We start from the raw sequence: 24336 nt of genomic DNA on the forward strand, positions 1-24336 counted from the left end.
TAATCTCATTTGCGTTCCTATGGTTACTTTGTTTTACTTGTGTGTGTGAAAATTACATTTGCAAGACAATATGAGCGATTCACCCTCAAGATTCTACAAAAAAAAAGCATTAGAATATTTGCTCCTTTTTTTTTTTTTTCCTCCCCATTATCGTTATTAATCTCTTTGCTGTCGTGTCGAGGCAATGACGGTGATTGATTGTCTCATTACTAAAACACAGAAGTGACTCTTCTGGATGAGATATATTTAGGAGGCGGTGCCAGTCTGTGTGTGAGAATCTGGGTGCGAGCCGTGGCCCACAGCTCTTGCTGGCGTTTAGTTTGAGTCAATTTTTTCTGTATATTTTAAGTGCTCGATCAATCAAGTTGAGAGATTTTTTAAATATATTTTATAATGATTAAAAGAGAATATAGAAAGCAAGACTGTTATGAAAGAGAGCTTGGATGAAGGGAAATAAAAGCAGGGGAAGGATGGCCGAGTTGGACATAGATTGAACTGGGACTGGGACCGCGCCGGGGTCTGACACCATCATTGCGAGTCAGCCGGCTTTGGAGGCGAGCCAGGGCTGCGACACGCAACTTGAGGCATGAGTGAGGCGTGTGTGTGTGTGTGTGTGTGTTCCAGGAGCGTATAATGACCGCGCTGTGTGGAGCATGAAACGGAAAGAGCCAAGATAGCTTGCGGCACCTCTCTGCAGTGCAAACAATAAATAAATCAACTGTTGTCCATGATGAGCAAATGTATCATCTTTTCCTTCCATCTGTGTTGCCAGTGTTTTTGTAAGGCGGATCAATACCGCTGAGGAGGACTAATTTGTTGTCCAGGGAGCCTTTTTTTGCTGACTAAGCAAAATGGGAAGCCATTAAGAGGTGCCACTTGACAGAAGCCATTATGTTAATGAACTTGTTAGAAGTAGCACACAAACATGAACATGTCCAAAACCAATAACGCTATTAGGACTCAGGCATAGCATCCAAAACAAAACCATCTGTTTTTAGAATAAGCCCACACATTTTTTTATTTTCTTTTTTAATCGAGGTATGACTCACCTTTCATATCTCATGTCCTTTACAGCTCAAATGACATTTTTTTTTGTTTTGTTTTCCCACTAATGGCTTTTGTGCTCTATTTTCTGCTCGCTTAAGTCAATAAAAATGATGACTTGCGTCTTCTGTAGTATTAAATGGCTGTCTTTATTCGGCATCGGGTGTCCCTTTGCGCGGGAAACTTATCACGTTGCATTGGACTTTATTGGTATCGAAAGGTTCATGTTTCATCGTGTGACTTCAGATGTATTGTTTTTGTCGTCAACACAGAGTTCCACCAATCAACGGACTCTGTGAGAGTAATGGGAAACGGAAAAATAGCCAATTCGGAAATGACATGAGTAGATGAGAAATGCTTGTGTTTGCATAACGACAAAAACGATAATTTGCCACTGCAATGTAGTTACCAAATAAGCTAACAATTAGCCTGACTTAGTTTCCGCATGTATAATTATTCTTTCTTCTTTGTATTTTCTGGATGCCCTGTGGCACCATGCTGCCTCTTACAGGTCAGTCTTGGTACTGCAGCAGACATCTGGTTTGGGAGAGAAAGCTTCTGTGTTCTTTCTGTAGGTGCTGCTTACACAGGAATCATGTTTTGTTTTTGGTTTGATCAAAGAATGACAATGTCTTGGACTTTGGAAGTCATTGTCAAGGTGGAAGAATTTTACTTAGCATTTTGATGTGTGTAATTTCAAATTCAATGTTGAAACCATTTTGCCCACTTCCTCAGTTTGATCAAATTAGTCTTAAGAAAAAAAAGTCTTGAATTTAGTTGCAACCTGCAGATGTCCCGTTTTTGCTGTGAAGCAGATTGGCTAATCACATGCACCACTGCATGTTTAAAAAGCAAAATGGGGAAAAAAACTGCTGGCAAGACTTTGCTTGGTTCCAGGATAACTGGGCTACAGGATAACACGTGCTGAGTAAGCAAAATGCAACCCTACATTGAATATGGATCAAAATGAGAATATTTTTGCAAATGAAAGTGCTAGGCAGGGATTTTTTTTTTTTTCTTCAGGGGGGCACTGAGTGACTTTATCAGCCTGCAGGCTGCCAACTAAAAGCTTGAGTGACAGCATGCATTACATGCAAGGCAATAGGAGACATTTTAGGCAGGTGCTGCCCACGTGTCTTTTCTTATGGATACCAACTTGGTTCCATCTGGACTTGTGTACTGTGCCATATGCTTGCAGATATTCTGCCCCAGTGTGCCGTAAAGTTATTTAATGTGGTGTCGCAGCACCTTGCTATTATTTGTCACTTTTAATCAATTAAAAGCTACAAAATCCCTGCCGGCCTAGCTGGCAGCTATTGTGGCGCATACTAAGCGGCTGTGTTGCTTTCCCGGACCCTTTAGAGGCAGACCACAAGATGTCTCCCTTTGCTTAAGAAGGCGGGCGGGCGGGCGGCCGTCCACCAGCGTGACCGACCGTACATTGTTTGCCGAAGCTGTCTCCTCACATTGAGTCGACAAGGGAAATCCCTGCTTCTCAATGTCAGCCGTGAAATACTCGCTTACATTTTGAAATATCTTGAAAGTCCAACTGTATGCATTCTGTGAATATTGTTAATTCATCCAGAGATTGTCCTCATAAGGGGAAGCAGAAAGGATGAGTCTGTAACAATCGGCACATATAGACAAACATTTACACTCATGGGAAAATGGAATTCTTAAATCAAAAATTAAATCAATGATATGACAAGAATGCCAAAAAAGCATCCAAAAGTGCAATTTTCAGGTTGAAAAAAAATATATAGCACAGAAAAACAACAGAGGCTGTGCAATTTGATTATTATTGGCTAGCAACTTCATATTTTTGCTGTTTCTTCATTGCTTCTATGCCCAAATAATGTTAGACTTCTCTTAATACCACATTTATTGAGTTTTGAGTGAAAACATGCTTGACATAATGATAAAGGCGTGCTAACTTTTTAGCAGCATGGCATTTGTAAACGGTGCATTTCGCCTTCCATCTCAGCGCCGTCTTTTTTCCGATGTGCATTTAATTGCCGCCACTGTTTCATTTGGTGTTGAGCGTTCTCACTGGCCCTTGAAGGATCTCGTCTCGTTATTCCTTTTAAGCCCTGCTCCTCCTTTTTAATGAGACCGCTGGGGCTCAACTGGGCTTTGACAGGAACGGGCGGCCTTGTCAGTGGCTTGACAAACTCACAGATCACTGAACCTAGGCGAAAAAAAAAAAAAAAGTCACATAGGAACTGACCGCTTTTTTGAGGGAATCAAAAAAAAAAAAAAAAAGATGTGAAGACTGAGATAAAAATAGAACAGCGGACTTAACGCAAGTGGCAGAAATAAGATCTGGCTGGAAAATATGATATTGATATTAACTGTGGCGCATTTACTTTGATGGCTGTAACAGTTAAAAATAACTTGAAAATAAGTGAGCAATTGATCAGGTCCATGCAAATTTTGAAAACAAATAAAACCTCAGAGGAACCTTTAAAAGCCAAACCAAATGAGATTCATTTAAAATGAACCCTGAAAGCTCAATATAAAGCTAAAACATGTTAGTTTTGCTTCATTCAATTTTCTTTTTCCCCCAAGTATTTTCTTTTTAATTTCATTCCTTTCAATGCAGCAACTGAGCGAAAGCTTGAGGAGATGCCGACTGGATATAAAAAACTTAAAATGATTACCATCGCTTTGCAATGCCGGCGTAACATCTGACGCCAGCAATAACTCATAATAATGACTTTGGGGTCAAACTGCTGACAAGGGACAAATTTGAAAGCCAGCATTCATGTATCCCACAAAGCAATCAAGCAAAGGTCTAGTTAAGGGGGTGTGTGTCATTTTTATGGCGCCACCACCAGCATAAAAGAAATCAATGCACGGACGGACCGACGGGGTCACTAAGTGGAGCGACTGGGCTGTAAGTCTAATAAGGGCGGGGCTTTCGTAATTCACCCCTACTATGCTTTGATTAACCTTAACATCAGTGTTCTTTCAGAATGTTAATAAGGATACAATGTTATGTTGTGTAGGAGTAAAAAAAAAAAAAACTACTTTATAGCCCCTATAAAATGTTGCTATTAGCTTAAAAGCATAATGTTTATTTAATAAAGCCCTGCACCACATCTGCAAGGAAATAAAAGCTTGCTTTTCCTTAATTATGATAGATCCTATTGATCAAATAACAAGCTGCTCTTTTTTTTTTTTTTCCCTCCAATATTATGGATCATAAATTTCATTAGCGTGACTTATTAGTTCTCTGATGGATTCACTCCTTCCGTGTATCAAATCTACTTCATGGCTGGGGGTGTTATTCATCCACTGGCTCCACCTCACTATAGAGCGAGTGAGTGCGTGCGGGACGCAACAAGCTTTCTCTTCCTTTCGGCGAGCTGCGAGTCAACAGACTGAAATAAAAGCACCTCTTCAATCTGTGCTGGAAGAAAAAGGGAGGAGCACCAAAAGAAACAAAAAAAAACCCCTCAAATTCTGCAATCTGTCATTGGAGAAGGGAGTCCCAGCCCCCCGCCAATTATTTTTATTTTTTGTTTGTTTAAGATTTTTGGTTGACATCTACAACTGCCATTCATCCATTCATGGACCGCGGATGATTTTCAGCGTCGGACGTGTTCGGTTGGTTGGTTCAATAGATTTTCTTCTTCCCGAGGAGCCACACTTGATGTTTCTGGCAACAAATCGGAAAGCCTGAGCAGCGAGCACAAAGGCTTCCGTCACAGCCGCTGGGAATCTGCAACTGAGAAGTCACGTTGGAGTCGTGGTAGGTGAAACGAGCAGAAATGGTGATCACGGTTTCCTCGCCGAGCGACGGCTCGGAGCTTCTCAACTTGAGCAAACCGACGTGGAAAGAGATGACGGTGAATTTTGTCACCAGGACCAAAGTCCACGGTTTGAAGTTTATGTTCTCGCCTCACAAATCCAAGCTGCAGCGGGGGGCCTGGGTCGTGGCCTTCCTGGTCAGCGTGGCCCTCCTTCTTACCTGGTCCAGGAACAGAATCCTCTACCTTATGTCTTACCCGGCCGTAACCAAGATCTACATGGTGTGGGCTCACAGTATGTCCTTCCCGGCCGTGACCTTCTGCAACAAGAACGTTTTCCGTACGTCCGGTCTAACCAGGGACGACCTGTATCACAGCGGCTACTGGATGGACCTCCTGTATGCCAACCACACCGTGGTGGAGAAGAGCTTGGCCATCCTGAAGGAAAGTCACAAGCAGGGTCTGCTGAGCCTGCTGGACTTCAGAGGCTACACCCGACCACCCCGTTATCAGCCAGTCAACACCAGCGAGATGATGGCGCGTCTCGGACATCGGCTGGAGGACATGCTGCTGGAGTGCAGGTTTCGCGGTGAGACCTGCACCGCCAAGAACTTCAGCACTGTATGTAGATGAAGGTGTTTGTGACATACGTGTGTATGAGGAAAATATGGCGGGGGATGGGCACCTTTTGGATCTTAAACTGGGTTCCTCTTCTGTTCCTACGGACTATTCCGTGACAATTCTACTGCTTTGGAGGTAGTCTCAAGAGACGTGCCTGTGTGAAATTGACTAGCGGCGAGCTGGAGTGGGAGTAACAGCTTTTACAGCCAACGTTTTCTTTTCCCGCTCTGTGGTGTTAAAAGTAATTTTTGACACATCTCCAATGATGGGTGGAAGCGCGGCGGTATCCCGTCGACATCTGAGTCACAGGCTCACGCTGATAAATGTCGACTGCTAAGCATGCGGCGGTGTTTTTTGGTGGCACAAGAGTCAGTTGGATTATGGCGTGGTGGGAAATCAACTTCGTATCTTGCTACCAATGCCTTTAGTGCAATTTTTTTTTTTTTTTTTTTTAAATCCTTCCGAGTTTCTCCTCATTTCAAATCAAATTTGCTTTGCCAGCAATGTCGGATGGCTTAAAATGAGAAAATGTTCATTATTCAGGCAAGCTAGCTCAGTCCTAATTGATCTTTTAGCTTCTCTAATTGAACATCTGGGGAAAAAAAGACATGCAAGGTTTGATTGACAGCCGCACCTGGCATTTGTAATGCATATTTGAGTTCCAATCCACAGCTTGTACTGTAATGTCATCAAAAAAATATTCAAAAGGCAAATAAATAATGCCCCAAAGTCACTAGGGTGCGAGATTACTTCCTTCATTTTTTCGACCTACTGCATATTTTATCTCCTTTGTGAATTTTGAGCAGAATTATAAATTGCCAGGTATTACATCACATTTCGAAAGTCACGTGGCTCTTGAAAGAAGCTAATGTGACTTTTTGACATTTTGTTGTAACACTGGTTTAGCATTTAGCATGCATTTAGCATATTCTTTGGCTTCTTGATGATTTTTGAATCAAACAACTTGATTTGTAAAGCATGAATTTCACCCAAGGAGTTCAATCTGTCAATAGTCTGCTTCAAATGAGATTGAAAGCCTGTCCTTCATTTTTTGCTCTCTCGTTTCCCCTCAGGCCTTGCCGCTGGTTTTCATATCTGCAAAAACATATTGATATCGATCGAGCCGTCGGCGTTTCAATCTCAATTTAAATCGAACCACGTGGATTTAATCAACCACGCCGTCTGCATCTAAAACGTCAGCCTTTGCCACGTTATCAAAATCGAAATAAATTCTAAATATTCCTATGCACAATCATTTGAGCGCCTTAAGATTACGGTGGCAGAAATGTCCAATTTATGCCCTACAAGCGCTGAGGCAAGTCATCGCTTTTCTCAGCAAGCTGGATTTATTGAAACAGACGTATATTTGGTGGAGAAAAAGCCTTTTGTGGAAATGACGCATCAATCCTTAATTAGCGGCGAGACACGCAAGTATCTTCTACCGACCCAATTGAGTTTGTTTGTGAGCGTCGCTTCGCTCGTCTCTTATTTAATCACCAACAAATTGGCATACCCGTGGGAAATTTGCAGTGAAATTGGCCAGAGATTGATAGCGAGTGCCTTTAGGAATCATGAGTCTGCCTGGCCACATTGATCACATTCATTCAAATCTGGTTTTGGTAAAATATCTATACTCTTAATTCAATCCTTTTTTTTTTTTTTTGGCTTCCCACAGATTTACACACGCTACGGGAAATGCTACACTTTCAACTCCGGACTGGATGGCAACCCGCTGTTGACCACCTTGAAAGGAGGCACAGGCAATGGTCTGGAGATTATGCTGGACATTCAGCAGGATGAATATCTTCCTGTCTGGGGGGAGACAGGTTTGTGTACTTGTACTTTATTGTGTGTCATTAATAGTGGCTGGCAAAAGCCACACAAATCTCGTTAAGTTAGTTCATCCACATTTGTTTCTTCACAGGAACATCTCGGTAAATGACAAAATGGTGGACAATGTATTTGTTAATACAGTTCAATAGAAATTTTTTTGATATTTTACAGATTGACTGAGATGATGGGGAGGTCTTGTCGGTATAATTATACTGTATTACAGTTTATGTCATGTGATATTTAAATATTAGAATGTTGATGGATTTGATTTAGGGAGGAAAAAAAAAATCCAAAAATGGTTTCTTGCACTGAATGTCTAGTTGAGGTTGAGCGTCTAGTTGAGGAAATACGGTAAGTATTATTTCGGAGCGCAACATACAAAGACAAAGGGGCCAACATGGTATAAATAATGCAATTTTGGGATTTCCAGCAGATCTTATACATTTATTGAACACCCCCCACTAGGCTTCACGCATTCTTTAACCGGGTGTCATAAATCTAACATGTGATCTTGGCTTCCAGCACGGCATGCTGCAGCATCCCTGCCAGAGAAAGAATCGAGAAAGGAAAAAAAAAATCAAATCCCCACCAAATCATATTTCCACAGGCAAATTTGGCCTGATAAAGGTGTGGCGTGCTGTATGTATATCCACAGATGAGACCTCCTACGAAGCGGGAATCAAGGTTCAGATCCACAGCCAGGATGAGCCGCCCTTCATTGACCAGCTGGGATTTGGCGTGGCTCCTGGTTTTCAAACTTTTGTATCATGTCAGCAGCAACTGGTACCGCATCGTTATCACATTCATAACCGTCGTGCGCCATCAACGCTTGGCTGCGTGTTTGCCCCGCCCCCCCCTTACGTCAAATCCTTTGCCAGGCTATCATCAATTCCTCAGAGCAAAATCAATTTCAGTAGAAGTGGAGTGCTGCCAATTCAACGAGCCTCATTATCACCGTCAAAAGCTACTCGGTCCCCGATTGGTTGTTGTTGTTGGTTTTTTCATCTCTATTTTTAGTTAGCATTGCAAGAAAATGAGAGTCAGAAAACAAATAAAAGGAATGTGGTCAAACAAGAAGAATCAAACGGTTTCCAAATATAAATCTGAAATGAGCACTGACTTCACACCCATTGTTTTGACAACACAAATGTGTGAGTGTTAAATACACAACACAAATGCATAAACTGGTTTACCTTTCATCAGATAATGTAAAGAGACTTGTCGTGACTTAAAAGCTTTAATTCGGCGCTCACGTGACAATATCGAGACCTGTAATGCCGTGCTCGGTCGGGTGTCTGGTTGTCATGCCAACAAATAGTTTGCAAGTTACTGTCTTTGACGATATATTTGAAATTCTTTTGATTACACGAACATTTGATAAAAGGAAATTAAAAATGACTCAGACACGTAACTGTGTGTTCCAACATCATGACCCAGAAGGCCACTTACGCAGGTGTCTGGTTGTTATGCCAACACATCATTGCAAAGAGTGGGAAAAAAAAAAAATCAACTTAATAACAAGGACTATTTTTCATTCCTTTTTTTTTTTTTTAAATGAGCAAGCACATCTTCCATGGCATCCTTCAAAGCTCTTTTGGCTGCTTTTGTCAGACTGACAGACTTCTTAAAAGGTTCCCATTGAAATTTGACCATCAAACCCGCTGACAACTTGTTTCAAAAGCTCCTCGTTTCCTCGCGACGCACTGTGAAGGTTTTCCCAAACGCTGACAGTTCAATCTTACGGTGGCCTTTTCAAATCCTGTTGATAAAAGATGAAAAGTGGCTTCGCACAAATGACAAAAGCTGTCCGTCAGCGACTGCAGCAGTTATTCGTTCCAACATTGGGTTCATTGTGTTTCATTGATTTTGCTTCCGTTTGTCTCAGCCCAAAACCACGAGCATGAAATACGAGCCACCTTGTTTTCTTTCAGCAGAATAACATGGGATGACCCAAACCTGGACACCACAAACACGTTCAAATCTCCCTCCTGCTCTTTACTTTTCTTCAAAACACCACAAAGATGCATTCAGCCATTTGCATTTATAAAATATGTGCTATTAATTATCATGAAAACCAAAACCATGCACGCAGGAGTTGTCATTTTATGATTCATCACCACAGCGGCGTCAATTCAAGCGGCCCCATTCATTATGTGCCTTACATTAGTGTCTTGTACAAAATAACCGATGGATGATAAAATGGTGTCATTTTAAATCATGCCGCAAAGCTGCTGAAATCCCCTTGACGCTTTCTAAATCAATTACAGAAAATATGAGTTGAACTATTGGGCTGAATGAAAAGTCAATTGCAGCAGGTCACAAGAAGCTGTTTTATTTTCTTTCAGCGTCACGCTAACGGGCTAGCTCGGCTCTCACTTCTTTCGATCTCATTTGACTATTAATGACACGCGCTGGTTGTGTGTTCCCTCATCCGCCCCCATTCCCTCGCCCAGATGAGACGTCATATGAGGCCGGCATAAAGGTACAGCTTCACGCTCAGTCAGAGCCTCCTTTCCTCCACCAGCTGGGCTTCGGGGTGGCCCCTGGCTTCCAAACCTTTGTTTCCACCCAAGAGCAGAGGGTAGAGTACAGTCCGCTGTTGTTTCTCTGGCCTTGCTGCATGCCACAATGTTAATGATGTCCTAACCACCTCAAAAGTCTCTTCAGGGTGAAGTCCCCCCCTCCCTCCCACGTTCATCTTAACTGGCTTTGCATTTGTGATGCTTTAATGTTTCTGAGTTTATGTCCACCACATTACCCACCACCCCCCTTTAAACGTAGCGGTTCCAAGTCGAGTCGGTACGGGTTTTGGTTTGAGCTCGATGGTTTTTCGTCTTCTGGTTGTGGTGTCCAGTGTGAGCCGGTCTCTATTCCCATGGTACTCTGTTTTCACCTCCTACGAGATGAGACCTGCATCCTTCATGTTCTGCATGACGTCTGCTTGTTACCGATAATGTCGGTGTGACCAAACGTGTTTTTTTTTTTTTTTTTTGGATCCCGTGTTGGGTTTTAAAAGCCTGTCAATATTGTTGATTGGGACGTGAAAAGCATTGTTTGCTGTAATCCGTTGAAACAATAGACTTTATTTATTTATTTTTTCCCCCGCCGCCCTCAGCTTCAGTACCTCCCTCCGCCTTGGGGAGACTGCAAGTCGACTCCCATCGACTCGGAGTACTTCTCCACGTACAGCATCACCGCCTGCCGTATCGACTGTGAAACACGCTACCTGTTGGAAAACTGCAACTGCAGAATGGTCCACATGCCGGGTAGGAGGTCGGCAAAACTCTCGGTTACGGCGTGTTTGATCGTTTACGGGATTGTTGTTTGAACGTAGGGACCTCCACTGTTTGCACACCTGAGCAGTACAAAGACTGCGCTGACCCGGCCTTAGGTGAGCACACGCTCCGACACCAGATTCATCACTTGTGTCGTCACTGTAATATTTCGAATAAATGCCATTATTTGAGGAAAAAAGACAATTTACTGTATATGTAATTGGTCTTAAATGGAAAGCCCTCCCTTCTGGGTACAATGCTTTGCTTTCATGGAAAGTGAACGATGGCAGCGACTGGAACTCTCCTGAGTTATTTTTAGCGCCTGTAGCGTGCAGGGTTGTTTCTCCGCAGCGATGTTTGACGGCCTCTGATCATCCACAGACTTTTTGGTAGAGAAAGACAACGATTACTGTGTGTGTCAGACCCCCTGCAACATGACTCGCTATGGCAAGGAGCTGTCCATGGTTAAGATCCCCAGTAAGGCATCTGCTAAGTATCTGGCTAAGAAATTCAACAAAACTGAGCAGTATATCGGGTGAGTATGACTTGGCGTTTAGTTGTTGGGTAAACTACAACAGTGGTGCTCAAACTTTTTACAACCAGTAAATTGAATTTCAATTTATTGAAATGTAATGTTTTTATTTAATTGTATGTGTCGTAAATTGCGGTATCGGTACTTGGTATCGGTATCAATGAAATCTCAGGCGTAAGTACTCATATTGGCATCAGTTTGAAAAAAGTCGTATCCGTTAGACAGTTTCAATATTTTATATCGTTAACATGGCAGGGGGAAAAAAAATCAACTTCAATGATTTAAGTCAAATTTATTTCATACGAGATAAAATACTTTAAGTTCATTACAACTGGACGAATAAAAAAAAGAAAATGCTCTAGTTGGTGCAGTCCATTGCTAAGATCGCACACTGAGTACCACTAGAGGGCGCCTGTGTAGCACGTATACCACACTTTTGGAATCTCAACACCAGATGCTTGTGTTTTTCTTTCTAACGTGTGCATGCATGATGAGTCTCCATCGTTCACCTTCAATGTAACAAAAATGAAAGTGTACTCAATTTATGACCGTCAGTCACGGACGGCTACTCAAACGTGTGTCGGCTGTGCTCCCTGTGTGACTTTGCCCTCTCCAGAGAAAACATTTTGGTTCTGGATATCTTCTTTGAAGCTCTGAATTACGAGAAGATCGAGCAGAAGAAGGCGTACGAAATTGCCGGGCTTCTGGGTAAGACCCGCGCCTGCGAACTTGGCTGAAACCCCGACGGATGCTTTGACATGGATTTGCCATGAGAAATGACATTTATGTGTCTCTTCACGTCTCGTCTTCAAGGTGACATCGGAGGGCAGATGGGTTTGTTCATAGGAGCCAGCGTGCTGACAATACTGGAAATATTTGACTACTTATACGAGGTAAAGCCACGACTCAATCACTTCTTCTCAGTTCTCAGTCATGTCTGACATTTCTGACATCTAAATGTTGTTTTCAGGTGTTCAAAGACAAAGTTTTGGGTTACTGCATGCGCAAGAAGAGACCGCAGCGCTGTCAGAGTGACAACCTGGTAATCTATCATCATCTCTTTCAATGCTCGTTGTAAAAAATTGCAGTGGGGGGGGGATTTGGGAGCCTCTTCTCCTTGATGAGTGGAATTAGCTTCATTTGACAGCTGTAATGCTAATTTGATGACGCTAACTCGGTTTCTTTTGGCAAAATACAACTTCCCCTATGCATTGGTTGAAAATAATATCAATGAATCCCAGAGTGGCTCTTTAAATGTCAGAAAAGTTTTTTGTTTTTTTTTTAAAACATCACAACTACTAAATAACAAAAGTTAAGCGAGAGGAAAAGATTGCATGCAAGTCAGGCCAACTTTGGTCGTTTGTGACTATGGGGGTGAGATAATGGCACGGCAATTTTTTCAGATTTATTGTACTTCGCGCTTTCACTTGACGAGTAACTTGTGATATTTGCTGCCTTGTGCACCATCCATGTCATACGTTTGTTCGTCATCTCCTCCTCCTCCTCCTCCTCCTCCGCTTCTCAATGTGTCCCATTTCTCACCAGACACCTCACTAGTGAAGTGAAGCTCATTTAAAACGTTGACTCGCATCCACTTCAATACCTCACCTTCTATAACACGCATTCCACGTCATCTTCCGCCTGTTTTTTTTTTTTTTTGGCAAACACCAAACGCATTGTGCTTTACTTTCATCTCAGTCACCCTCACCCATCTTTCTTTCATGGTGTCTATTCCAGGAGTTTCCAGAGACCCCAAGCAGCCCTGGTGTCACGCCTAATCATGCCCCCAGGTAGCACGCCCAAGTTGCTAATATATGCTCCCACACTGTCATTAAGTCATCTCACGCATCCTCACCCCCCCCCCCCCCCCTCCCGCTCCCCTCATGATGTCACACTCGTTATAAAATGAGCAGCAATTTAATGATAGCATCGTAAACACACAAATTGCAGGCCTGAAATAATTATTATGATGCTAACTTGGGCCAAATTACTCCATCTGTGCTTTAATAATTACAACAAAGCATTATTTTTAAATACCTGCGTTTACGTTCTCGATTTTCACCACACCCTGTTTAGGCGGCAAACTAGTCTGAAGGCTCTTCATTGGATAGAAAAAAAAATAAATAGCTAAATTGACCTTTAACAGCTAAATAAGAAGGAAAGGCTGCTCAGTAGAGCTATACAAGAAAGAAATAATTAAAATGAAAAAGAAAGAAAACACACTTATTCGGTGAAGAAAGAAAACAAACAATAGCAACATGCCTCTTTTCCTCCATGTTGCTATTTTGTAGCGTCTCATCGTGATGCATTCACTGTACCGTATTTTTTTTTCCGCAGGGCTACTGTATCGTCAAGTCGAGTGCAGTGGGTGGGGGGGAGAAAAAAAAAAAAAAACACGGTTGATGCAGTGCAGCTAGAGAGTGCCTCTTTACTCAAGGACAGTTTGCCTCGGGAAGCAATCGGAGTGGGAATCTTCTCTTTGTCGGTTTTACGGATGACTTGAGTCGCTTTGATTCTCTGCGGACGCAGACTTTGTTTCGCCGAATAATGCCGCCTGGCCCTTTGTGAAAATGCATTACATATTCATTGAAAGCTTGTATCACTTCTCCGTAACGCTGATGCTCCCTTTTTAGAAGCCGGAGCACAGATAGCATCTCGAGACGCATTACTTATCGCACCATTTGAAAAAGACTTCTTTGTCGGCGGGAAGCTTTCACACTCTGACTGGGAGCAAATGTTTCGGTGTCCGTGAATAGACTACATATTGGGCACATTCTTTTCCCTTGAATAGTGACCAACGCTTTATTACGTACATCCCAATGGAAAACAAGAGCAGAAAATGCAGAAAAAAATGGATTCAGTTTGCAAAAGTCTTCTGCTGATTAATCATAGTGAGTCTACTGACAATGTTTCCTGTTGAGATGTGAAAATTCAAACAGTTTGAAACAATTTCAGGTTAAAGATGAACTAAATGCATAAATGTTGTGAGCAAGAATATGTTTTATGCATCCCCACATGTCTAACCAAATATTTTGATAATATTACGTTTGTGGAATAAGAATAAAGCAAATGAATCCATTTCATCTAACTCAGGTGGCCGCCATTTAGGTTAATAGCGCCCTCTGCTGTTGACTGAAATTAACATCACACCTACCCTGGGACTCGCATTGAAAATGTCACGTAACCAAAGCCCCCCAAAAAAGTGAGCCGTGGCAACATATTCTTGCTAAAAACATTTTTGTGTTTAGTTCCCCTTTAAAAAAAAAAAATTCTCTAAAAGATTAATCGATTATCAAAATAGTAGTTGATTAATTTGTGAATCGATTAATTGCTGAATAATCGAATCATTGCACCTCTGTACAACTCGGACTAAAAATGACTAAGATTGTGTTTTTTTTTCCCCTCCTCCCTTCCTTTCACCCTCATGTTTACGTGTGCTTCACACTCATCGTCATCATCATTCCTTGGTTCGATCCTGTTGACTCATCTCGACCCCCCCCCAAACACACACACTCCTCTCCCCATCTTTCCGCAGAGCACCTGTGATACACTCCGGAGTCACTCGGACAGTCTCGGATTCACGCCGAACATGTTACCTCGTCACCCGACTCTAGGCAATTTTGAGGAGTTTGCTTGTTAACCTGATGTTTGTGTTTTTTTGAGAGGGTGAGGGGGGGGGGGGACAGCAAACTGTGAAACAATTGATTTATCAGAGAATAACAAATACAGTAGAAGTGTACAGTAGTTTCTCAATACCTGGATAGAAATAGAATACTATCATAAATATAAAAACACAACTCAGGTTTAAATGCAACATAATTTCTTCATGTTTTTCCAAAAAAATGTCACTTTTCAATCCCAGTGTCCGATAAAGCAATTGAAATTGCTACGTGACCACAAAGAAAAACACATGGCCTCTTTATATGTGCAGCATCTTCCTTCTCCAGGGTGACCTTAGCAGACTGATTGTTGTTACTGTTGAGCTTAAATCCATCTTGTCATATATGCTAATCAAAATGAAAAACACGTGTGATCATTCACTTTGCAGATGCTAGCAAAGCTGAAAACATCTTTCGTTGCCTTTCTTAATCATGTCAAGTGTGTCTTATTTCATTGGGATGAAGGAATATGAGGGCCACGCTGAAAGTACAAAGGTCCTTTTTTCATGCAATTGAAATTTTTGACAAAAAAATGATACACAAAATATGAATCATATCTTAACATTTGTTCAATTTTTTTTGTAAAAATGACTAGCCTCCAAATATTACAACTATTTCTAGTAGTACAGCGTGATTTTCACCCCCCAAAAATATTTTCTCGTAAAATGACATATTCCTGGGAAGACCGTGACTGTGATCGTTTTAACTTCATACTTTTCACTCTTACAAAATATTCTGTAGTAATATAATCCTCCCATAGATATAAATAAAAACATTTTCTTATTTGTCAATGTTACACCATTACTCACATATTCCCATAATTCTCTGACTTGCTGCACTGTTCTTCTTCTTCTCAGTGTGGCCTCAATTCTTCTTCATCGATTAATCAGCACAATGCCTTGTGATAGTAATCTATTGTCGACAGAAGCTTCGGTCAAAACGGTGACCTGGATCGTGTATATAATCACAAATGAATGCCATAAAGAAATGCCGTACTGTTCATTCGTGTCATGTATAAATTACAGGAACAGGTACAGTATGTATAGACCTTAGAGCGACTGTTTCCATGTGTGGGATGTAGGCCATAAGTGTCTTGGTGATTAGCACTAACGTGACTTGAGACTCATCCACAAGTGACGCACAACGTTCCGTTACTTAACGACACAAACGCATTGTACGATTCCACCCGTTGTATCCCGTTGTTATTCTTCTTATTCTAAGTATTCCTCAACGTGTAAACAAAGTCACAAATGACATTTTTGTGATGTAACAACGATCGAGTATAATAAAGTGGATATTTACCCATCGGAATCGCGTCTGTTGGCCTCTTATTTCTCGGATAATTTCAGCATTTACTTTTTTGGAAAGTTAAGTGGGAAGTGTCAAGATTAGTATTTTGTGACTGACATCTGTAAAAAAAAACAAAAAAAAACAAGGAAGCGCATTTATGTCCACTTTACTGAATACTCAATCTTATTGGCTTCTACCAACAAAAGCAACTTAGCAAAAAAAAAAAAAAAATCACTCTTCACTGTGAAATAAAAAACCCAAAACGTTGTCTTAAAGAATTCTACATGTGAAAGTTCATAAAAAACACTTGTGGCTTTGACAATGTAATCCACTGTTCAATTGTACAGAGCCCGCTACAGAGCACAGTAGTACTAAACCAAGATTCACATTCCAGCATTAATAAATACATGCAACCGTATTTCTGCATCACTACCTGACAAAAGAAGTGATAGCTGCTCCGAAAACATCTCAAGCTTTGCAGGCTTTTGCCCTAACAATCAAAATGAACGATATTATTGGAGTATAAGCGACGTGTTAAAAAAAAAAAACAATTAAAAAGGCGACCGGTGCAAGAAAATATGAAATTTTGTACTGTTTAAAGTGTGTCATATATCAAGGGAGGAGAAAAGTACGGCTCGTGGGCCATCTGCGGGCCGGCGGCAGCATTTGATCTGGCCCGAGATGCAGTTTTCAAACAATAAAACCTCAGCGTATTTGTTATAAATCAATTTGCCACAACAGCTTATTATTTTCAGTAATGGTGAACATTTGTTCGAATGTTGCAGACCATTTCTGCATGAATTTTGTAGAGCCCTCAGAGGAATTGCACAATCCTGATAGTAGTGCACTACAAACAATGAGTGTGTATATACCCAAAGATAATATATAAATTATATTAATGGTCCACTGTGACACTACTCGAATTATATTGGCTCATTTATTGAAAACCAGCTGCAATAACGTCAGTGTGCAAAACTAACAGCGAAAATCATGAAATAAAACAAAATGTTTAAAAAAAAAAACAAAGTGTGCAAAGACAAATATAAAATAGGGGCCTTATACAAAATCATAAATTAACTTGTCATGCTATTATTGTCAACATACAATCGTGAAAGAGGCGACCGGAAAGGACCATAGGTTTGTTTGATAAAAATGGAAAATATAGTTTTATTTTGTAGTGTGTTTTTGGGGTCAAATTCTAAATGTTGTTTTTATTTATTAAGCTGCAACTCATTGAAGTGTCACCGGGAGATAAATATTTTTCAATGAATGAGGAGCAGCACAGGGTTCCTTCAACTTAGGACTGGTGGCCAATTTTTTTTTAATTGCTTTTTCATGATGTACCCACTTGATGAATTTTGTTTTGTTGTCGTCTTTTGGACTCTGATATTCAAAATTCATTTCCTCAAATTGTGGCTTCAGCTCTATGAGATCAATTCCGCCTAGCAACAAGTGACCCCAAAGTGGTTCTGTTGCTGTGTGTGAAATTAAAAGTTTCTAAAAATTGGTTTCGAAATTTGTACTCCTCTAAATGAATGCAGTCGGTAGTGTGTGGTATAAAAGAGCCGCTTTGGCCACGGTTCTTTTAAAAGGTGGGATCGGCCTTCACGGAGCTGCTTCTAATGACCTGCTAGCGTGACGGGAGAACCGGATCGATTGGCGGCTGACGTGGAGCCGAGATGCGATGAAGGATTTAGGGCGGGCAGAAGTCGGCGAAGTAAGGATGCTGCAATGCTTCCTCTGCGGAGATCCTCTGGAGCGGGTTACATTTCAAAAGGTTCTGTGTGGGAGGACAGCAAAATGGTCACTGGGGCTTTCTTTTTGATTTCTTTGTAATTTTGTGAAACTCTTACTATTTCTCAAATTCTAACTATTTAATTCGGTGCAGTCAGGGCTTCCTTTGGAGCCCTCTGTCGCTGGGCAGTACCTGAAGAAGGTCTCGACCTGTGCTGCTGAGTTTGGGCACCACGTTGACCAGCGAGGTGGTGGCTGGATACAAAGGATATGGCTGCAAACACAGCAAGCGGTGAGTCCAAAACACAAACACACACACACACATGACATTTTGTACATATGCTACCTTGTAGTCTGGGAGCTTGGTCATCATTTGCCACTGCTCTTCAGTCGGCGTTCCCAACAACGTGCCGGGCAGTTAAAGAAAGCGAAACAAAAGCTGCAGTCCCAAAAATTTGTGGCGGAAATGGAAATTAGCCAATTGGACCTGCAGTGCAAATCCAGACTACATTGACACATTGAGAGAGAAAAAAGATATCTGAAGATTCTTTTCAGCTGGTCGTCCACGTCATTCCCGGGAAATAAAGGCCTTCCGGCGTTAGCGAGCTCTGAATCCAAAAACAACATATCAGATACATAACGCCAGACAAACCAAGTTCTAGTCTTATAGCACCACAGTTAGATGACAGGTGGTTGGACTGCAGTGGTGTACCTAATGAAGAGTCCAATGAGTGTTTGTGCACTGAAAATGATACCTGCAAATATGCAGCCAGCAGACCACATGTCGATGGAGGTAGAGTAAAGTTTGGCGCCAAACAGCACGTCTGGGGGTCGGTACCACAACGTCACCACCTGCAAACGCACGATGTGGTCGGTCACGCCGACGCAAGCAGATTCCCGAGGCTATCTCCTCTCTTATGCAGTCGGCATTTGAGCTAGTTAGCGGTTAGCGCGCCATACCTCCGCTGAATAACACCTCACGGGAATACCGAACGCTCGAGCGAGTCCAAAGTCGGCCAGCTTCAACTCGCCGTTCTGTAAACGCAAGCATGAATGAAACGGATGGATCATTATGTGTCATTGAAAGGTTGACTCACTCTGTTGATGAGGAGATTCTGCGGTTTAAGATCTCTGTGAAGAACATTGCGGCTGTGACAGAAAGCAAGTCCCTTCAACAGCTGGAACATGAACGACTGGAAAGACGGAGGAAAGCGTTGAGAAGTGCACTGATGATGACTGACGCAGTTGGGGCTCAAGTGACACGATTTTGATTTCTCACCTTCACTGTTTCAGGGTCTAAATCTCCATTGCAACTATCAAAGTACTTCTTCAAATCCTGCGTGGTGGAAAAGGTAAATATTAGCTCAGGTGTCTACAAATGAGCCCATTTGAGGTTTTCTCACCTGGTCACAATATTCAAAGACCAACGTTAGCTTCTTGTCACTGTGCAACACGTCGTGTAGTCTGCAAAGGACAGAATTCAACTAGGAATCATAATTTGTGTAGAATTTGCATGTATGCGCTGGAGAAACTAATGCAGAACTGAAAAGTGGCACTGGATCATTTGAAAAGATGAATTATAAGATGAAGTCTTTGTTTTGAAGGCTTGAATTGGTTATACTGAATTTGTTAAATTTCTACACTAGTTTAGGATTTAAAAAAAAAAGTCTGTCAATAATCTACATGCACTGACCGGACTATGTTTTTATGCTTGAGCTCCTTCAGCAGGCAGATTTCTCTCAGGGCAGAGCTTGGCACGCCCTGTAGGGGGTGGAAAGCGGTTAGCAACACCGTGCTAGCGGCTCGTATGCAACAAATACACCCGTTCGAAATCAAACACACACCTCGTCGTCATCGTCCAAACGGACTCGTTTCAGGGCCACTATTTCGTGGGTTTCTCTGTTTTTAGCCTTGAATACAGTTCCGTAGGTACCTGAGGAATTGATGATAAATAATGTCAAAAACAAATTCTAACTCAGATTGAATGACACTGCTGAGCTATTAGCATGCTCGCTAGTTAGATCATCGCCCCCCTACGCTAACAAGATCACGGACATTTTTATGAGCACGTTTACATCAACTTCACGAACCCTATTATAAATAAGAAATGAGCAAGCACACGACGTAAAAACGAAGCTAACGTCAGCTAACAGATAAGATGCATAGAAGCTAACATAGCAATTCGCGTAAAATAGCATAACAGCGAGTATTTATGAAAACTTACCCTCGCCGATTTTTTCGAGTTTTTCATACTTCTGCATGGCCGCCCTGTTTTAGCCGGCTAATAAGTAGCCAGCGGAACAACCCAGTGACCAAGCCCCGAATTTAGTGGGGGGGTTGTTATGATTGCTAGCGTTAGCTTCACGCTAACACTTGCTGCTTCGGAGCGCTCTGTAGAGTAGAGATTGTTGCGCCCCCTACAGACCAAATAGGTGCATTACCTCGTCAAATCCTGCTGTTAACACTAATACAGTATGCGTAAATACTATTTTAACACTTTAATATGCCAACGATATAAAAGAGAAAATTTAATTAAAGCATTCCTTATTCACAATAGTCATGTACAGTAAGCTTTGAATAGAGCTAAATTATATTTAGAAATCTTAAAGACATTGTAGTAGTGTTTGTTTTTCTCACATCTGGTCCACTTAAACTAAAAACAATATCTCTTATATCTTAACTCATTGGACTGATTGAATGTGAAATTAGCATCTCCAGTAAACATATTTGGGCGAGGTTCATTTCTGCCCCTCAGCTCTTTGTCTTCGGATCAGGTCGCAATACAATCCGCCTCGGCGCAGCAGTTCCATGTGAGTTCCAGCCTGAAAGAAAACGTTTTTCAAAATTATAGACAAATACCTTATATATCTCCAGGATTTACTGAATAACAATTACTTAACATCAGGCATTTTTATTTTACCGATTAACATTGAAACTCACTTCTACTATGCTTCCGTTGCTCATGACGCAGATGAGGTCAGCCGCCTGGATGGTGCTCAGGCGGTGGGCGATGATTAGAACAGTCCGCCCCCGGCTGACCCGGTCCAGAGCCTCCTGCACCACTCGCTCTGACTCAGCATCCAAGGCGCTGGTGGCCTCGTCCAGTACCAGGATGCATGGATTCTTAACGAGGGCCCGGGCAATGGCGATGCGCTGTTTCTGTCCTCCTGATAAGGTCACCCCGCGTTCGCCTGGCACGTAAAGATATCATCATATCAGAGCCAAGAGGTAAGCAGAGCTGCAGCGAGCAAGGGGGACACGTGATGAAAATCTGGTACCGAGCACGGTGTTATAGCCTTCTGGGAAAGTCGTAATGAAACGGTGAGCATTGGCTTGTTTGGCAGCCTCAAAGACTTCCGCGTCGGTGGCCTCGGGCTTCCCGAAGCGGATGTTGTCCATGATAGACGCTCCAAACAGAACGGGCTCCTGTCGAGAAGAATGTGACACAGATTCATTATGCAAAGTCATGATCTTAATTGGGATAAAAGATGATTTTCTTTTACTTGATTAATAAATCCAATAACTTGTCCCCTGAGCCAGCAGAGATCAAGCGTTCGAATGTCGAGTCCGTCCAACATTACGACGCCGCTCGTCGGGTCATAGAAACGCTCCAGTAAGGACGCTACTGTGGACTTGCCTAAAATAAAACAACAAATGTTGCAAATTATTGTAGAGTTTACATCCGGCTGTCTGATGACATCATTCATTACCGCCTCCAGATTCCCCGACAATGGCGATTGTTTTGCTAGGTGGCAGCGTTAAGTTGAACTTGTCCAAAATCTGATGGCCAGGTCTTGTTGGGTAACTACAAATATAAAACACCCCAAATAAACACAGACCTGTCATGGTAGCACTTGATGTTCACTGAAATGTCCAAAAGAAGGCTCCAACCTGAATGAAATGTTGAGAAAATCAACTCGTCCTGTCAGAGAATGATACGGAATGCGTCCCCCGCCGGAAAGAGGAATTGAAGGTTTCAACGACAAATATTCAAAAACACGAGCACCAGCGCTTGTTCCTCTCACCATCTGGTAAGAAGATGTGGAGGCAATGAGAGTGAACCAAAGCCAAGAATCGACTTCTGAATTTTACTTTAATCGACTTACTTGCCCAAATAGGATAGAAATACTGGCTAAGGACCTAAAAAAAATATATATATTGGTTAAAATATTTCTGATTGAAGGCACTGGCATGTCTATTACCTCTGTACTGTCTGGGAAGCAACCAAGAAAGACATGAGGTCTCCAGGCGACATTTCATTGCTAGAAATTAGAGTTCCTCCGGCGAAAATAGTTCCGAGAACAATACCTGCAAGGAGATAACAAAATAGCTGCAAACTTTTTTTCTTGAATCATTTCGTTCCTGGTTCAAATGAACAGACTCACAGTTGAGAGCGATGTTTGAAAGTCCCTGGAAAACAGCAATTCCAGTCCCAAGATTTTCATTCATTTCACAAGATTTGTCAACTTCATACGCGTACCACCTGCAGTAGAAATGAAAACGTCATTTGAACGCAGTTTGCGGTAATAAGAAATGAAACGCTTTCCACTTACTGTAGCTCCCGCTCCTCCATGGCAAAGGCTTTCACTGTTCGTACATTACCGAGAGCCTCATCCGCCACTCCTGTTGCTTTGGCAACCTTCATGGAAACAAACAATAGTTAATAAAAATAAAAAAATAAAAAAAAAAACATCCTCCCCTCACCTGTTCTTGAGCTAACCGGGAAAGTCTTCGGAGGAACGAGCCAATGACAGCTCCCGCCCCGACTAGACAGGGGAGGACCACCACGGTCAACCCGGTGAGTTTTGGAGAAATGATGTAAAGCGACACAAAGCATCCCACTGTCTGTGTGATACTCCGCAGACCCTAAAAGCGTCAGCAAAATACACAAAATTAAAACGCAGACAACTTTTAACAACTCCAAATACTGCATGTCCAAAAATAGCGACTTGCGCGCTAAGTAAGCGCGATAGAAAATGAATAAATGAATACATAAATAATCACCTCCACCTGAAGGCCACTAGTACATTTGCATCGTACCTGCGAAATGACCAACTTAAAGGAAGACTTGAACTCCTGAATGTCCGCTGTCAAACGATTCACCAGTTGTCCAGTTTTGTTAGCGTCAAAGAAAGCCACATCTTGTCTGAGTGACAAAAAGAACGTCAACGACAGGATGTGTTTTCAGTAGTTAGGATTAAATACCTCAGTAGGGAGGCGAAAAGGGTTTTCCTCATGTCCGCCGCCACCCTTTCTCCGACTTTCGATAGCAGGATGATATAGCCGCTTGTCAACAAGCCCTGTTTGTAGATTTCCCATCATTAAAGCAATTACAGCAATGTTATCAATGGTTGTTTAGAACTTTTTCATACTTGGATGCCGTACAGTCCGAGCAACTTGAAAGCAGGTCCACTTATCTCACGGACATAATTCCCAGTGTGTTCCCTCAGGTAGCGTGCTACAACATTCACCAGCTCCCCCAACATCATTGGAATTTGAATGTTTAAAACGGCCGCACCAAAAGCCAGCTGAAAAGAAAATAAGTTAATTATAAAGACAGAAATGTTACATTACATTTCTGCGCACTGATTTACCAGAACGGCGCATGTCAACGCAAGCAGTTGAGGCTTCACAAATTCCCACAGGATGTGCCATTTGAACTCTGGAGTTTTGGTCACGGTGTCCACTCGGATGTTGTTGTTGTTCAGGTCCGCCTCGCAGTACACAGTGTGGTAAAACAGTCTCCCGACGATTGTAAGTGCTGCTGGTGCGAGGAGGAACCTCAGTGTCACCTCAGAGCGTTTAGATGCTCGCGTGGCTGACTGCCGCAGAGCTTTCTGGGCTGCGGTCCACAAGCGACTGGTGACATTCCCGTGTTGACGTGAGGCGCTGAATACACTGGATCCTGAAGATGAATGCAATCTGTATTAAAAAAAAAAACACACACATTTTAAATTCCTAAATGAGGGGCCAGAAAATATCTTTGCATTTTATATAGTTAGTGTCCAAGAAGATACTAATACTCCAGTAACAATGATCCTATTTGTAGTTTATAAACTATTATTAAATGACCAATTGTAGGTATTTTTCTGGTTTATTTTCCATTAATAATATTGGCCTACTTTTACATTTTGTTCCTGATTGGTAATAATTTTAATTGAGATAGTTGAAAAGCTAATTCATAAAATATTTTCAATTATTTACAAAAGGTTAAATTTGCTCCATGTAGAATTAATTGAAACTTGTAAAAAATATAATGAACAAAATTATGGAGGTGTAATTAGTCTAAAAAGAGTGCATACAATCCTGTTATCGACTAAGTAAAACAGGGTTAAGGAGCACCAACCATTAAGCTGTCATAAGCCCACCATGCTAGCGGGTCACATTACCCTACCGTGAATATTTCCATAAACCAGCCGTATCATTGCATCGCAGATGTAACGACAGCAACCGCATTGGCACAGCGACATTTAATCTAAGGAAATACCACATTTTAACAGCCTTCTTGATACAATAACAATAGTTTGTTATTCAAGTGCTACATGCGCGCCGCCATCTTGAATTCACCCACAATGCACTTCTCACGATAGCTTGTA

General features: G+C 41.9%; 3 protein-coding genes across 5 annotated transcripts in view; 1 reads left to right on the forward strand and 2 right to left on the reverse strand.

Annotated features, from left to right (window-relative positions):
• The window catches only part of asic1c (acid-sensing (proton-gated) ion channel 1c), a 35830-nt gene extending 19691 nt beyond the window's left edge, over nucleotides 1-16139 (forward strand). Inside the window, exons 1-11 of one of the 2 annotated variants that reach the window (XM_085929728.1) lie at nucleotides 4818-5417; nucleotides 7093-7243; nucleotides 7906-8033; nucleotides 10366-10516; nucleotides 10585-10641; nucleotides 10907-11060; nucleotides 11674-11765; nucleotides 11871-11950; nucleotides 12028-12099; nucleotides 12795-12847; nucleotides 14593-16139. In XM_085929728.1, the coding sequence (XP_085785854.1) occupies nucleotides 4818-5417; nucleotides 7093-7243; nucleotides 7906-8033; nucleotides 10366-10516; nucleotides 10585-10641; nucleotides 10907-11060; nucleotides 11674-11765; nucleotides 11871-11950; nucleotides 12028-12099; nucleotides 12795-12847; nucleotides 14593-14671 (1617 nt within the window). In that variant the 3' untranslated portion in view covers nucleotides 14672-16139. Of the gene's footprint in view, nucleotides 1-4817; nucleotides 5418-7092; nucleotides 7244-7905; nucleotides 8034-10365; nucleotides 10517-10584; nucleotides 10642-10906; nucleotides 11061-11673; nucleotides 11766-11870; nucleotides 11951-12027; nucleotides 12100-12794; nucleotides 12848-14592 lie in introns of those variants that run through there. The other variant, XM_085929729.1, reaches the window with a different exon arrangement.
• Nucleotides 16140-16156: 17 nt separating this feature from the next.
• On the reverse strand, nucleotides 16157-20164 carry cdk5 (cyclin dependent kinase 5). Of its 2 annotated transcripts, none has more exons than XM_085929730.1 (12): nucleotides 19965-20164; nucleotides 19585-19673; nucleotides 19434-19501; nucleotides 19144-19204; nucleotides 19020-19076; nucleotides 18838-18933; nucleotides 18701-18775; nucleotides 18496-18592; nucleotides 18279-18348; nucleotides 18087-18147; nucleotides 17934-18014; nucleotides 16157-17786 (listed from the first exon to the last, which is right to left on the reverse strand). In XM_085929730.1, exons 1-12 carry the CDS (start codon nucleotides 19999-20001, stop codon nucleotides 17700-17702), a joined length of 879 nt encoding a protein of 292 aa, XP_085785856.1. In that variant the 5' UTR covers nucleotides 20002-20164; the 3' UTR covers nucleotides 16157-17699. The 2 variants fall into 2 exon arrangements, with proteins under 2 accessions (XP_085785856.1, XP_085785857.1); XM_085929731.1 differs by having other exon boundaries at nucleotides 17860-18014.
• An 86-nt stretch (nucleotides 20165-20250) lies between these two features.
• abcb8 (ATP-binding cassette, sub-family B (MDR/TAP), member 8) lies at nucleotides 20251-24302 on the reverse strand. Its single transcript, XM_085929833.1, has 16 exons — nucleotides 24135-24302; nucleotides 23335-23662; nucleotides 23113-23268; nucleotides 22946-23040; nucleotides 22781-22886; nucleotides 22445-22606; nucleotides 22294-22379; nucleotides 22126-22223; nucleotides 21943-22048; nucleotides 21847-21880; nucleotides 21632-21768; nucleotides 21451-21545; nucleotides 21244-21377; nucleotides 21019-21166; nucleotides 20681-20931; nucleotides 20251-20562 (listed from the first exon to the last, which is right to left on the reverse strand). The coding sequence occupies exons 1-16, from the start codon at nucleotides 24230-24232 to the stop codon at nucleotides 20479-20481; spliced, it is 2118 nt and encodes a 705-aa protein (XP_085785959.1). The 5' UTR covers nucleotides 24233-24302; the 3' UTR covers nucleotides 20251-20478.
• Nucleotides 24303-24336: the final 34 nt, after the last annotated feature.

The sequence above is a fragment of the Syngnathus leptorhynchus genome, chromosome 14, assembly GCF_054491065.1.
Source record: "Syngnathus leptorhynchus isolate UIUO chromosome 14, UIUO_Slep, whole genome shotgun sequence".
In the NCBI taxonomy this organism is placed as follows: Eukaryota; Metazoa; Chordata; class Actinopteri; order Syngnathiformes; family Syngnathidae; genus Syngnathus; species Syngnathus leptorhynchus.